The sequence below is a fragment of the Rousettus aegyptiacus genome, unplaced genomic scaffold, assembly GCF_014176215.1.
Source record: "Rousettus aegyptiacus isolate mRouAeg1 unplaced genomic scaffold, mRouAeg1.p scaffold_m13_p_6, whole genome shotgun sequence".
NCBI classification, from domain to species: Eukaryota; Metazoa; Chordata; class Mammalia; order Chiroptera; family Pteropodidae; genus Rousettus; species Rousettus aegyptiacus.
The window spans coordinates 10,973,178-10,989,459 of NW_023416309.1; the positions used below are offsets into that span (position 1 = coordinate 10,973,178).

Genomic DNA, 16,282 nt, shown 5'->3' on the forward strand with positions numbered 1-16,282 from the left:
ATCATCCCTTACTACGCTGAGACTGTAGACAAGTTTGATAACTTCTCTATTTTTTAGTTTCCCCATCTGTAAAATGGAGATCATAATAGGACCTACCTTGTAGAATAGTTGCAGCTGTGACTTTGAGTCTCATCTTTCTTCATCTTACTGAAACTGCTTCTATAACATTTCCATCTCTAAAATGGACACAGATGGTGAATTTAGTGGGTTCTTGTAAGGTGGTGGGAAGCTTGGAGAGCAAACGAGGAGAACAGATGGTATATTTTAAATTCTGTTCAAATTTCTTTGATGATGGTCTTGATATCAACCCATCTTTGAGGTGTGGGTGGTGTTGGGGCTTTCTATCATCACCTTTCCTAAACTGCTTTATTAATAGTGGGGCTTCTTGTTGATTTTCTTGTTAGTGGGATTAGTGCCAGGAGTGGAGCCAGGACTGGGCTGAGCCCTTCATCATGTCCTACCATTGCCCCTTTCTTTGAATAGACCGATGTGAGGACAGTCTAGAGATGGCCTGAATGAGTATTGATATGCATTTTGAAATCCTAAGGATGCTGCTATCCTGCTATCTCTTCCATCCCACTGATGGCCCAAGTCCTCTGATTTGATCTCTGGATTACCTTTCAAACCTTCTCTTTTCCTTCTCAAGCACTATTTCCTTCTTGCTTGGTCTACCACCAGTGGCCTCCAATTAGTCTCCCTTGCCACCAAACAACCACCACATGTATTATTCGAAAACATAGATTCGATCATTTGTCACTCCAATTCAAAGGACAGCCTTCGACCCTCTTAATATGGCATTCAATGCCCTTCGCTGTTTGGTATCAGCCTATTTTTCTAGTTTTATTTTCTGCATAAAGTATCTTTCATCTAATGATTCTCTAAGAATGTCTTGTTTCTGTTACTTAACACATTTCTATAGCTTTTTCCTGTGCCTGTGACTCTGTGTCTCTACTCTTCTAACTGATAGAAGCTTACTTATCTTTTAAAGTAGGGGTGGGCAAATTATAGCCTGTGGACCAAATCTGGCCACTGCCCATTTTAATAAATAAAGTTTTCTTGTAACACGTCACGGCCATTCATTTGCATATTGTTCATGGCTACTTTTAAGTGAAAACAGAAAGTTGACTTGTTGCAACGGAATGTGTGGTTCACAAAGTCCAAAATAGTTACATCTGATGTTTATGGGAAAAGTTTGCTGATTCTTGCTTTAAACACACAGCTCAAATATTGCCATCTCTGTGAAGAATTCTTAACTGCCCTGCCTCCCTCCTCAGATCAGAGTTGATGGGTCTCCCTTGTGTAACTCTATATAACACTTCATGTAAACCCCATTTAGAGTGGTTCCATACTGAGCTTTTTAGAAGTCAACAAAAACAAACAGCAACTCTTAGTGGTCTTTGAGTTCTCAGCATATTTCACATAGCAGCCAAGGCACACAGTAGGTATTCAACAAACATTTGCTGAATAACATAGAAACTAAGTTGAGAATGTGTTTTCATAGTTTATCACACATGTGTCTCAGGAGAAAAGAGCATCTTGAGCCTAGCAATCTTGTTTCTTGTTTGCTTGTACCGTCTCGAACAACACATTTGTTTCTGAACAGCTGCTTCCTTTGACTGTTGGAACAGTCTTGAATAGCTTGATCTAGAATTGATCACTGCTTCGTTTGAAGGTGACACATTTCTTCCACTACTTCTGCTGACAAGCAGTGTTTGGACGCTGTAGTGGGTCTTGGGATGCACGTATATTCCCCCTCCATATGTCATTGTGTATTTGAGTCCCAGTTGGTGGAGGCGCACATTGGGAAGGCGTGGCTAAGCCATTGTTTCACCACTCCCTGAGTGACCTCACTTGCTTTTCAGGTCCGCAGTACATTTCTGGCTCAAACAAGCTCTTTTTGCCCACCTGTGATTGATTCCTCATCGATTTGAATTTATCCCAACTGCCCTGAATGTAGGGCTTGTGCCTTTAATCATTCAGGTACAGGCCAACTTCAGGGACCTTGTCTTGCAGTGTTAATGCATTGGCTTATACACTTGGAGTTATGCCTAGGCAGGGTAACCCCCCCCCACACACACACACACTCAAATCTTGACATCCCTAAACTCTACCAGATTACCTACACCTTCACATCTGCCCAAAATGGCACCTAGCAGCTCTGTTTCTCTGCAGCAGTGGTAACCAGTTGAAGTGGGAGATGAGATGCTCTTTGCTTTTGCCCTCCTCGTCAAGTTCCTGGCGATAGACAACTAGAGACAGACTCAAAGGAAGTACCTCAACGTTTGATTCTCTTTATACATATGCCTTACCCAGCTTAGATAGTTGGAAGAGCTGAATGTAAAGTGGTTCTACAGGTTCCATCAGAAATAACAAAATTTAGTGTGTGTGTGTCCCGTGTGCTTAAGGAATATCCTTTTGCTCGCTGCATGAGCAATTTTTATTGTTGTTATTAGAGATTAAATCTGAATAACTTTTTGAAATTAGAGAGGGCTTCTCATCAGCTGAATGGGCAGTGGCACTCACCTCCTTCCCATACCAATCCAAGAACGGCCCTACCATCCTCCTAGCTCTGGGATGTTATCAGCATGATAGTTTTGCTTGAGATCAAATCAGGACAACATAGGAACTGTCATTTTTCATTTACTGTGGGCCCTTTGATCCCATTTGGGGTTTATTTGTTTCAAGTGAAAAATACGAGCCCTATTGCATACATCTATCCTGTAGAGTACTTTTTTTATTTTTTTCTATTAGAGATCAAATCAGAGTTGTAAGTAGTGTGGTCATTAGTTATCACTAGCAGACTTCACAGCCTACACTTTATGTCTGTTCTTACAAAAATCACCAACCTTCTCTGTTGCATAACGATCACTCGCAGTGAAGCCACAATATGCCTTTCGTGGGCGCTTGGGTGTTAATTTATTTCACAGTTTCCTTTGCAGATTTAATCAGAGTCACCTATCACATTCCTGTTTCTTCCTTTTATTGTGTTCCTTTGCTATCGCATTTGTGTGATCTTTTTCTGCAAAATGACAGGTAGTGTTTCTCTGCTCGCTTTCAGTGACTTATATTCTCCATGACTTCCTTATTGCCGTTTTAAAATATAACATTTTATAGATGTAATCTTAGTTATTTATAACCCAGGTTTTGTTATATGAGAAAATTTCCTAAATGACACCTTGGGTTTACGTACATTTGTTTTAAAGACAAGGAAAAATATTCTCTGTGAGAATATTTTCTTCAAAATTGTAAATGAAGGAAAAGCTCTCAGTAAGATTATAATGCATTTTTCCTGATTTCTCTGTACATTGAATGTATGAATATTATTTTTATGTAAGTTATCAAATTGTGGTATTTAATAACACATTGTTAACAGGGAAAAAAAGCTACCCTTCTTGATTTATTTGGATGTTTACTGGGTGACTTATAGTACTTTACATATTAGAATTGGTTTTGTCAACAATTAACATTCTAGGTTTTTATATAACCCATACTTTGGGTAATAGAAGATTATTAAACTGCAACCAGTGTGTTAGAAATCTGCCGACTGGTAATAAAATTCTTATGTATAACAGCAGCTGAGAAATACTGCTGTATATTTATGCGTAGATTGCAAGATAGATGATGGCCGGCCAACCAGAGGGGCTTGAAATGCAGATTTACCAGCAGGTGGCGCTACTTTTCTATAAATGAAAGCCTCGACCTGGATGTTTTCTAGGTACTACCACCACTACCCCACTTTCTTCCGTTTCCAGATTCTCTCTCCTTTATTTCTCTGAGATGAATGCCTAAAACTGTGTGTGTTTGTTCAGTTTTTGAGGAGACATGCCCCCACTAAGATAATACCTCTCAATTGCTAAGATTCTCTAAATCCAACTTGCTTAAATGCTCATTTGGAACAAATCCTAGTTAAATAAATGTTACTATGTTTTTAAAAGGTAACTGCACAATACCAGGTTCTCACTCCTAAAACTGGATTACCTCCAACATCTGATTATTGTTATACGACAAGTCCCCATTTTTATCTAATATTTATTTGTATAAATTAATTCTCTATGTTTCGTTCCACACCGGAATAATGAGACATTTTTATAAAGGTGGTTTATGTACTAGATTAATGTGCTATATACAAATAATTTCAATGTGACACTCTTTCATCAAGAATTACTTTAAAATCCAAGTAACCAAAGATTACTTGAGTCAGAACTAAATTTCTGACAAACAGGATCACACTGTTTTGTTTGTTCGTTTTGAAATAAGGTCCATACAAAGGCTAACTGGCTCATCAATTTGGGTATCAATGAGGCAAAAAAAAAAAAAAAAAATACAAGCAAAATTAATTTTTGGTTCTTTTTTTTCACACAGCCTATTTTTCAATCTTTTTTATTTTTTAAGACACAACTATGTCTTTCACTAACTTTTTTTTTTTTTTTTTGTCTACACTATTCCTTTGTGTGGGGTGTTTGAATGTAAACATGGGCCTGTATAGGAGACAATAGATTTATTGAGGTAATGGAAAAGAATCATTAAAATACATCACAGATAACTCATTTGTGAATTTTCTTTATTAGGTGTTGCCCATCACTTAATAAAGAACTTCGAAAGCAGTATTTTACTCTTTTTTGTATTGTAGTCTAAAATTTTGAAATTCATTTTGAGAATCAAATAGGAATTTTCTCTTTTGAATTTTAAAACTTTGTTTTAAGCCTACGGGGCTAAAGGGTGCAGGTCAAGGATCCAGATAATATAATGCACATCTTATTTTATTCACTTATGTGCTTTTGACAGAGAAAATCCTGAAGTGTTATTGATTAGGTGAAACCAAGGTGTAGAGGATATGTGAAAATATTTCCTTCTTAGTAAGCTCATTTGAAAGCCCTGGTTTTGTTGAAAATGTTTTTCAAAATATTGATTGCAATCAGTTCTCTTGTTAAAGTGAAACCTGATGACTTTCCCTCCAGTTCTCTGTAGGGGACTGGATCAAGACAGGAAATAACTGTCCCACAGTAAAGGTTGGATGTACCTGGCTGGGCTATGAGGCAGCAGCCTTGTGAATTTCACAAGACCCCTTTCCAAGGCATTAAATAACTTTATTTTCCTGTCAAACACACTCTCCAGAATAAAATGAGACCTCCAGTGGAACTAACTGGACCATTGCCAGGGCCTCCTCGTTTTCAGTTTCATGCACATGTGTGCGTTTTATCTTAGATCCTTACAACTTTTAAATGGCCAGAGAGAAAGTAGGCCGAGTTAAGGTTTGTCGTGTTTTTTGGGGTTTTTTGTTCGTTTTTTGCCAATAGATTTTTGTCAAGATGCAAACCACCCACTGTCCTCTTTGAATCTGAGTATTTAAATTGAAAGGAAAGTAACTTCCAGAGGACTCAGATTATTACCCAAATTCTGTTATTTGGTATTTAAAGCCTCACACTATCTGCCTCTTATACCCCCATCAATACCCTTAAATAAATCTTCCTGTTCCAGCTGAATTGATTTTCTTATAGTTCCCTAGCTTAGTACTTCCCCACCTTGTTTTTGTTCAGGCTGTTCCTTCTACCTACCATGCTCTTCACACTGATATCTCTATCTATCTGACTCATGTTTCAAGTCTTACTGTTTCCCCTGATCATCCCAGATCTTCTAGCACTTACTGGTTAAGGCATTTCATTTAGCCCTCACCTGCTATCATCATGTAATATGTAATACCTTTTGTACTGTTATTTAAGTAACCCATGAATTATTTTATTTACATGTGTATGTTTAATGCAGTTGTCTCATTTCTTCAGCTAGACTTGTAGTTCTCTTTTGTTGTGCATCTTTAAAAAGATTTTCGGGAAAAAAAGCCATCCCCAGCTTCAGCCCCTGCCCTCAGGATATTTGTTGAATCGGTCTGAAGTGGGACCCAAGCATTAATGTTCTCTGTAAAGTTCTCCAGTTCATTTTACCAAAAGGCAGGGTTGAGAACCTGTGAGCTAGACCATATCTCCCTTCAACCAGGAATCCTGCTTTTCCTAGTCTGTAGTGATTTGGGGGTGCTGAGTCTGGATAATTATATGTGGCTGGAGAGTTATGAGGTTTTCAGTTCATGGCTGACTCCTGTGACATTTGTTAAGTAACAGAAGAGAGCATTAAGCCCAAAACCATTACAAATCAGAGCTGGAAAGGTCCTTCCTTATACATTATTCATGCCCAACCTCCAGGAGTGGAGGTATCTTGCCAAGACCACATGGTTCATCCAAGTTGGGAATAGAACCCAGGCTCCTCACCACTGGGATGGGCTCCTCCCCTCTGGCAACCAGGAGATGTTCATCAGGAACATTACCAGAGGCTCGGCACTGTGAGATAGTCAGAGATTTGCAAACTACCAGAAAGGAGCTTATAAGTTTAGTTGGGAAGTAGGACACACTGAAATGAAAAACAAATTATAATGCAAAAAATGAGACGTCACAGGGGTGCGGGATGAGAAGTGCAAAGAAAGGAGGGATTCTACCTTGTTACTGTCATCTTGGAAGGCTTCCTGGAGGAGGCAGGCCGACCTATCTCTTGAAGGGTGGGTAGAAGTAGGTAGGTGAAAGGAAGACCTGGTGGGAAGGAATAGTGAAGGAGCTACTGCCCCTTTACCTCACCCACTGCCCCTCACACTGTCTCCTAAGCACATGCCACAATTCCATGACCTCCCACCAAAAATTCAAGGGGAGAGCCCCTCGCAAGCAGACAACATGAATTGCCTGAGTTTAGAGGAAACTGTGCGGTTTCTTCATGTTTCTATCTGATTTTCATTTGTTGTTGCTCTGACCCGTCCCAGCCTTCCCCAGTTGTGACTCATTTAAACATTTTCTGGCTTTTCTTGTTTTTGTGACACTTGGCCCAGCCTAATTATTTTGACTTGAGTAGTTTATTGGGGCCACAAGAAATATAGGACAAAGGTGATGGTCGAACATGGTGCCCCGGATGGGGGTGAGATGGTGCACACCACCCTGTCCTAGTGCTTGGGTACCAGTTCAGTTGCTTGGAGAAGGAAGGAGAGTGTGAACCCATTCGAGCAAAGTCAAAAGAAAGCAGGCTGGCATTGTGGAGAAGGACCCAGTGTCTGAAAGCTCAGATTCTTTTGATTTCGCAAAGCCAAGGTAATAATGGTGGATAGCATTTATCAAGAGCTTGCCAGAAACTCTTATATGCACTTTTCATGTTTTCAACCCATTTTCACAACAACTCTATGAAGAAAGTACTGTAATCATTTCTATTTTATAGGTGAGAAAAACCAAAGTTAGGTAACTCGCCAAATCCTCAGGTTTGGCCCTGGCAGTACATCTTCAGGGCCTGTGTGCTTCTTGCAACTCAATATGAGTTGACATTTGTAGAGGGATCTCTCATATCTTAAAATCCTGTCTCAAGGATGGCACATTGAGTGCCACTAGAGCCAGGGCCAGAGTAATAAGAGGGGTGCCTGCCACAAGGTTGGGGCACAATAAACATGTTGGGGTATTTGACCAGCCGGTGAGCTCATGCCCCACTAGACAGTTACCCTCCTGGAAGAGGAGCCCAGTCTTTTGCTAGGTTTTAAAACAGAAGTTAGAAATCCATATTTTTATGGATCATCCTCAGACTTCAAGATTGTCCTATGCATACAGTCCCTTGAATCAGCAGGATGGCACCATGTGGTGCACACTGGGACAGTCCTCGGGCTGTCAGTGTGTGGTCTCCGGTTATGTTTAACCCCATAGCATCTCCAGATCTGTGTGTCGGCATCTCTCCAGTGGAGATAACAACAGATCTTGTGACAATACAGGGTTGAGTAACTTGTCCCAGATCAGAGTTTTAATAATGGTCAGAACTGAGACTTGGGCAGGTGGCCCGAATCTAGAAGCTCATATTCTTGTGCGTTCTCACAAGTAGAATTCTAGTAGCAAATATTCTGAATTAAAAGTCAGCAGACCTGGGCCCTGGTTTTGGGTCTGCATATTAATGTTGCCTTGAGCCCAAAGAGGGTGAGGTCAGAGCATCCCTAAACTCCTTCCAGCCCTGCTACTGCTGCATTCCACGGCTTGTTCCTTAACTGTGTTGACCAGAAAGGAGCCTACCATGCCCTAGCATTTTACAATGTTGCACAGAATATGTCTAAGGATAAGTTATAGTGGAATATAGATAATGATTTTATAGTTCAAGAACATCTTTTAGAAGGTGACTATGCCCTTAAGAAGTATACTAAATGCTGTGTTTAGTGTAAAATCACCATCCGGGACTGGTCTTCCCTCCCAAGGTTAAAAGCATACAGTATTTCTAAAGCATCCTGGCAGAACATTCTTCATCGGGCCATGTGGTGCACTGGGGTTGCACTAAAAACCCATGCATTTTACCTTTATCTGAGTTTCAGAGAAAGTATCAGTGCAACCATCTGGAATACATATTAGAATTTGAGAGGACTCTTGACACAACTGGCTCAATGGAAAATATGATGTTTATGGATGAGCCGATAATAATAATGATATTAATAATAATAATGGTCCTTATCTGAATAACATCTTATGGCTCAGAAAACATGTTTCACATATACACAATTAGATTCTAGGCTGGTCTTAAAAAAGAATCATTGGGGCAAGCATTAATTTAAAAAATATAAATAGCAAAGTGAAAATGGAAATGAAAATGTGATTGACATTTTCTGCCAGTCATGTTTCCTTGAAGCTGTTTAGGGGGAGGAAAAATGAAAAGAGAAGGACGGTAGCATCTGAGTCAAAACATATAAGCAAATAAAAACGTTTACCCCAAAGTGGAAATGTAAATCAACATTGTATTAACCAAGAGGTTTTGATGAGAAGTGTGAAATAAAGTCCATGAGAAATCTGCACCTTTCTCTCTTTTCTGTTTCTCACCCTGGGCAGGTGGCAAATCTCAGATTCCTGAGGCAGCATGATCTTTTCTCCACTCCTTTGGATGTCTGACAATTTGTAAATCCACAAGGAAGGCTTTCTTGCAAGGGTCTTCCTTAACAATCTCAAGCAAACAGCATGAGGTGATCAAAAGAATAACTCTTGTTTTACATTTGCCTTGCCCAGTTCTGAACAAGGGAGCATACAGACACACATGCAGATACAAACTAAGGGAGCTTCTTTGTAATGCCAGGCAGGGTGGCCCAGCCAACACCTAGAACACCCTTAAGATATGGACAGGGCAGAGCAGGGCAGGGACTGAATGAGGAGAGTGAAGTACTTGCCTTGGGCATCAAACTTAAGGAGGCACCAAAAACCTCAGTAATCAAGGTAAATGATAGTTCAATGTGATATTTTTTAAAAATAAAAATGCAAAAAAAAATCCATGATGAATAAAATGTTAGAATTTTAAATAAAGACAGAATAAATAGCAGTTTCAGTGCTGACATTTAAGTACTGAATTTCATAAATCAATAAAGGTTATAACAATAAGCATGACAAAAAAATCTTGTGGCTGCTGCCATGTATGTGAGCACTTTCAATGTGCCAGGAACAGTGTTCCATAACTTACAGGCATTTTCTCTTGATAATGTTTCAGTGGGACATGATTTGTCCTGTAGTAAATCCAAATCTATTTGATAATAAATCATATTAGGAAAAGAATTTTTTTACAGGCTCCATAAATTCCATTAAAGTCCATTTTGTCTTTGTTAAATGTGTAAGTTGAAAATTACAATCCTTTTACTCACAATGATGATTTTAGATACACAGCTCAAAAATATCAGCATTAACTTAAAAAAAAAATAGCATGCTTAAATCTATTAAGCACTATTGCATTGTAGGCTCCAGCTAATGATTTTATTAAGTATCCTGCAGGAGGGGAGAATTCAAGGATAATTATAAATTCATAAATACATAATTCATTGGCATAAATTGATTTTAATGGATGGATGCAGAATGATCTAATTCCTTCCGAAAATAAGAGATGTTCTGATTAAGCCCATAATCGAGTACATGTGAAATTCTAGCCAAACCGATGGGACACATTTTCTTTTCTGAAACTACCTTTGATAAGAAATGCATTACAAACTCATCAGTTTGACTTCCTGTTAACAAAGAGACAGCAGCCGTCTGGATCATTCTGGATTCACAGTGAAACTGCCACACCACGTATCCTCCAACTAAAGCTGTGCAAGTTTGACAAGGGGCAGATGAATCCAGGAGTTATCGTGCAGGGGTTTAAATCTACACGGCAGCTGACGGTTGAAATAATCATCTATATATTGCTCTGAGCTAGCTGGGGAAAGGTTGAAGCTGTATATTTTCAACATATCTAGTCTAATGGTTAATCTGTTGTCTCGTACAGGCTCTCGCAGGGTGGACTTGCAGCAGACACTGACAGCTTCAAGGAATTGCTCATGGTAGATGTGGTTTGCCTTGATTCTCAAAATGCCAGGTGGATGAATCTAACTTAGCTTGAGTTGGAAAAGGGGAAACTCACCTGACTGGTTTCCCCAAATGCAAGGGGACCTGCAGAACAAATATCAGGTCGAGTGGTAGGGACGTTCAAGTCGCTAAACTACCTCTATCCCTCCCAACCGCTCCAAATCTGTGCACTTGAAGAGGGCTCCATGCGTTTTTGTTTGTTTGTTTGTTTTATTGTTTGGCTGCCTTGGAAGATGGCAAAGAACATTGTCCTTTTTGAAAACTGGAAAACTGAGAAAACGTGAGAAGATAAGTGAAAGCAGGGATCAGCAAACTTTTTCTATCAAGGGCCAGCTAGTAAATATCTTAGGCTTTGTGAGCCATACAGTCTCCATTGCAACTACTCAACTATCTCGTTATAGAGAGGATATAGAGGATAGGTAAACAAATGACTGTGGCCATGTCCCAATTAAACTTTATTTATATACATTAATTTAAATTTCATATAATTTTAATGTGTCATTAAATATCATTCTTAGATTTTTCCCTCAATCATTTAAAAATGTGAAAACCAATTTTAGCTCGTGGACATACAAAAACATATTCCAGGCTATAGTTTGCTAACCTCTGAACTTGAGAAATATAAGTAAGAAGGCAGCTACTGGTGCCAGGGACTTGGCAGGTTTTATCTCTGTTCCGAATGAAGCCTGTCCCCCACGAACGCGTACTGCCCATGCCAAGGTTACGAAAAGGAGTCTGGAACACTTTTTGGCCGCAAAGCCTTTACCAACTGGTTGGTGTTGGGAGTAGGGAGAGAAGGAAAGGAAGGATGAAAAGGGGCTGTTTTTGTTGGACTCCTATGAATTTTTCCGGTTTAATTCAAAGTAAAAGTTATCTTTCATCTACTACCTCCCCAATCTCCAAACTCCATAGCAATAATTAAAGGAAATTCTTGTGTTTCTCATTTCAGTCATATATTTGCTTTGACCTCTATTGTTTATCTCCATGTCTCATCTCTGAGGTGCTAATAATACCTAGTGATCTTTGCTTGAAACTTTTCTTTGCCCTTGAGGTGATGGAGATAGTCTGTACCAAGAAAAAAAGAAAAGAGCCAAAGGGAAACTAGATCTCCAAAAGGAATTTTCTACCAAATACTGAGCAGAGCAAGCATCAGGCAACTTATTACAGCAGGTCAAGTTTTTAGTGATGATATACAAACTGAGATTCTAGATACAGGGTACTCTGATGAATGTTGGAATCTTACCAAGATGCATATAGAACAGGCTTATGATTTGAGATTGGGGCAAGGGCGGTCTGGTTAAGGTAGGAACACCTAATCCACCCAATTCTAGAAGATCTGTTAGGCCTACAGTGTTTTGCTAGAGAACACTGCAATCCAGGTCATGTAGATTCTGTTAATATATTTATATAGTATTTTTTTTCTCTTTCTCATGTAGGAACTGAAGCTTTTCATTACTCTGTGTTGAAGGACTCAAACTTAAACAATTCAGGTTTCCTAGGCGGTGAACAGAGCCAGAAATATACCCTGTGATTAACTTCTACATAATCTTTTGTTCCATACTCTCCCTCCCCATTCTCCTGTTAGCTCCATAAAAGCCAGAAATAAAAAACTTCCAAGAAGCCTCCTCTTCCTGACCCCTGCCCTAGGGCGGGGCAGGCCACTTGGAGACATTTTCCATCTGTATCGTATGTCACGACAGGTTGAAGTTGTTGTTTTTTAACTTATAACCTCTAGGTTTTTCAAATAAATGTATTTCCTGTTTCTCAGTTAGAAGATGTAAAATTACCCTGCCTGATAATGTATATGATAAAGTGTCCAATTGTGTATTAATACACACACACACACGTATATTTCACATCGATTTTAAGAGATAGCATCCTTCATCTTTTCATTATATGCATATTAATATTCACAATGATTTTTCAAAAATAGCTTTATGGATCGATCTTATCAATAATACTGCAAAGTATTCACCAAACTTCTTGAAAATATATGTTATTCTAAAGTTGTCAGAGTAGAAACTCTCATTCCAAATATATCACCCACTTTAACTCCCTGTGTTCTGACCCTCTAGGCTCTGGTGCCTGTCTTAACTTATTTAGGCTGACCTTAGTTGCTCAGCCTCACTGATGGGCGCATGGCATTCCCCGCTATGGGACTCATTCAGGTGCTCCTTAACAGCAATTATAGGACCAAATTCACAGTATGAGTTATTTATTTGGCATTTTTTTCTTGTTGTTGTTGATTTTCCTATATCGCTTAAGGAAATAACCCTCATACTCTCACCAGTCTGGTATGTGTGACAGGCAGCCAGGGTTCTTATAGTCTGTGATTAGAAGACAGGAAGTATCTCTAGGTAAAACGGGCACCGTTCTGTGCTCCAGTCCAGGGATTGCTCATTTGTGGTCATGCTGGAAGACCTTGCAAGTTAAGTAGCACAGACTTTCTGATGAAAGTCTTAGGTGGTCATCTTAGAGAGAGGTCGAATTAGCTTGGAAGTTTTGTCCATCATGAGTTACATATAACAAAATGACTGTGTTACTGTGACTTGCATGGTTTTTCTTGGGGGGGTGGTGTTTGATAAACCCACAGAAATTTGTAAGCATACTGTTTGATTTCAAGTCCAGCAATTATACCCTCTCCCTTTACCCTCAGTTTTAGTAAAACATTTCCATCCTGAATGACTGGAGACACACCCCCACTTTTCACTGATGTCACTGCTGAGATGAGGAGGTACTATGCATCCCCCTTTCATAGGAGTGGCAAACCCACGGCGTTTAATGCAAGTTAGGCAGCAGTATTCCAACCAAGGGAGTTGACCAAGCCGGTGGTTTGAGATGAAATGGTAGTTTAACATTGTAGGTCAATGACTTGACATATATTAATTATTCAGTGAGATGCGTTTTGGCAGCTTCAAGAGATAATAGGTGTCACACTGCTGTTAAACTATGTTTTCTATGTCTGTGTATGGTGTAGGGTAGAGGGGAACTCTGTGTTTTTAGAAATTATTGCGCAAACAAGATTATCTTTTGAGACGTTCGTTATCCCTTCTGATATCAATGACAATAACACAGCAAAAAGAATTTTAAGACATCATCAGGGTAAAAAGAAAAGACAAAAAAAAAAAAGCCCTCGATTTAGCTATGAGGAAGAAACTTCTATTTTAATCGAAAGCTATAGTTCTATTCAATGTCAAACTGGTTTGCAACTTTTCTCATGAAAAAATTTACAAAGGATTAATTTCTATTTTCTTTTCTCATTATTGTTTGACAGTCAAGGTTGAAGCTAGATCACGCTATCCTAAAGACCCATTTGAATTCAAGAATGCAACTCACAATTCTCGGCTTGTGACCAAGCCAGGTGAAGGAGTACTGGAACCCATCCCAATCTTTAATAACTGCCCTGCACCCCTCAGTGCTGTACCTTAACATGCTGAGCTCAGTTGAAGAAGAAAGATGCACTACCGTGGATTTCAGCATGCACTTAGCTTGTTGGACAGCAAAATATCAAAGAGAGAAGCCATAGAAAACAATAAATAATAATTAAAACTACCATATCCCCAAACTAGCAGCTTGCTCAAGACTTTAGTCAGAAGCCCTGTTAGCTAGATGCCTTTTGTGTTCAAGCCACTTTGCATGCCTCTTACTCTGAGTGATTCCAGTGTGAATATGACATTACTAATGACCTGCTAAGTGTGTGCAGATGTGGGTTTCTCCAGATGTGGTGATTAATAATGTAATGGAGATAGCCAGTCAACTCATGTTTATGGGTTGTTTGCCTTTTATTACGTTTCTGAGTTCATTTGCTTTGAATTATTTCTTAACTCCAGCCAACAAACTCACCTTTAAGTCTCAAAGGGCATCATCCCCCTAAAACCTGTTGAGGAAACAGGGAGGAAGGAATGTGTCCCAGGCTGGAGCTAAGCAGTGGATCCATCGCATGTCAGGGCACTGGACTGTTTGGGAAAACTGAAGGTTGGAATCACTGCCCATTTTACCCAAAAGGCCCAGAAAGAGGCATTGGTGAACCTTGATCTAGTGTTTGCAAGCTGGCTAGGCCAATAAAGAAAGGGATTTCTTTTTTAAAAATCCAGTAAAATATATGATCATCTTGAAGTAAGCCCAGAGTTCTGGCCAGGGTTTCTGGAAGATGTTGCTTTGCTTTTGCTTGAAAACAGAATGACGATGAAAAGTCGAGTAAAATGTTGTTACAGATGTTCGATGCTGCATTAAGGCTGGTGGAATTACCACCACATCTTAAATCAATTCCCAGAACATTGTCTGGAGGTTATGTCATCGAAATAATGAATCCTCTTTATTCAAGTATAAGCAAACATGTTAAAACATCATTGTAACTTTAAATTAAACTCTAGCGCCAACCAAGGGATCTGAAGCCTCATTAGACTTGCCTGACATTTTTCTAGCACTGAGTCTTCCCAAACTGTAAAACTGTTAGATTCAGTGCCTATTAGACAAGTGAGCATGGGGAAGTTACAACAGCACATTAAGTGTTGTACTTAGGGATGTGCAAAAACAAGCCCTTGAATTTTATGAGTACTTGGAGACTGGATGGAGGTCAGCCCCTGTAAAAATTCCACATTGGATTCCTGAACTTGTTTGTGTTTTAAAGAGGCTGGTAAGTCAGGCTCCTTTAAAAGATCATATCTTCATGCAGCTTCCACAGCATGATGCAAGAGAGAATGCCGGAGACAGAGGTGAATTGTAATCAGCCCTGAAGTGGGCTAAATACGAGCCTGTGAATGTGCGTTGGCATCAGGTACTAGCCCGTTATTTTAATACATTTGTCTTTCCTGAAAGTAGGTAAATATAAGTCTCCCTTTTAATTCAATTTTTATTTCTCTCATGTAGTCACAGAAACCATGAAATGGAAATTATATTTTATGGCTTAACTAAAAGTTTTCCTAGATTCGCTTTCTTTAAATATGCAGAAGAAATTGATAGAATCTATATAGAGGATAATAATTAAATATAGTTTATATTCTCCTGATGAAAAAGAGGTTATCTCTGCCTCCCTTGTTGGCTCTAAGCCATATGTAATAGTCTCTATCACACAACGTTCATATATTTCAGCTGGAGACATTTTCCCCATCTCTTCAGGGAATGGATCTGCATTTGCAGGCTGTGAGTGTAGGAGAAAACCTTTGAACATGAGTTTCATTTAAGAGAACAAATCCCACTTTAAATGCAGCATGATTATGATGGATGATCTTTCTGACTTGCAATGAAAATAAATAGTTTCCTTACATAGAAGGAGGCATAACTTTAGCACCAGAACAAGGTGTCTCCCTGGAGCTGGCTAACAGGTATTAACTTGCAAGTCTGCCATCTAAACATCACTGCAAGTAAACAGACAGCGACAAGGTGCAAGGATAATAGGCACTTAACCAAAGAGGGTTATTTATTGTGGGCCCAGCACGAATGGGGAAACAAAAGTTAAGCAAAATAATTCAACAGAAATGCCAGCAAGTGTGACTTCTGTTCCAGTCTTAACTAATATAGACAAAACCATGACAACATCTAGTGGCCTTGAATAAAGTGAGCCATAGTAGACTAGGTTAGGTAAAAGACCTTTTCGGATATTTCATTAGAAGGTTTGTGTGATGGGAAAGAAAAGAACTTTCACCCTCACTAGACCCCCTCACATGCACGCATCTTATTTATTCTGGCATGCTGCTTAACTAATCTAGGTCACCCCGAATACGATACAACAATTACAAGTGGCTCACATTATGGGTGGAGTCAATGCAAGACTTTCTACCACCTCGTAAGATGGGGAATGTGCAAAAGTATACTTACACACACACACACACACACACACACACACACACATGCACACACATTCCCTCCCTCCCCCCTACCAATCTCACTGCCTTTCTACCTCATTATTGCCT

General features: G+C 39.4%; 1 protein-coding gene across 30 annotated transcripts in view; it reads left to right on the plus strand.

Moving 5' to 3' along the window:
- KCNMA1 (potassium calcium-activated channel subfamily M alpha 1) overlaps positions 1-16,282 on the plus strand; it is a 683,907-nt gene that overhangs the window by 572,845 nt on the left and 94,780 nt on the right. For 2 of the 30 annotated variants that reach the window (XM_016159438.2, XM_016159437.2), the window contains one exon: positions 13,645-13,731. The exons of the other annotated variants lie outside the window; for them this stretch is intronic. In XM_016159438.2, coding sequence (XP_016014924.1) covers positions 13,645-13,731 — 87 coding nt within the window. The remainder of the gene's footprint in view (positions 1-13,644; positions 13,732-16,282) is intronic. 30 annotated transcript variants of the gene reach the window in all.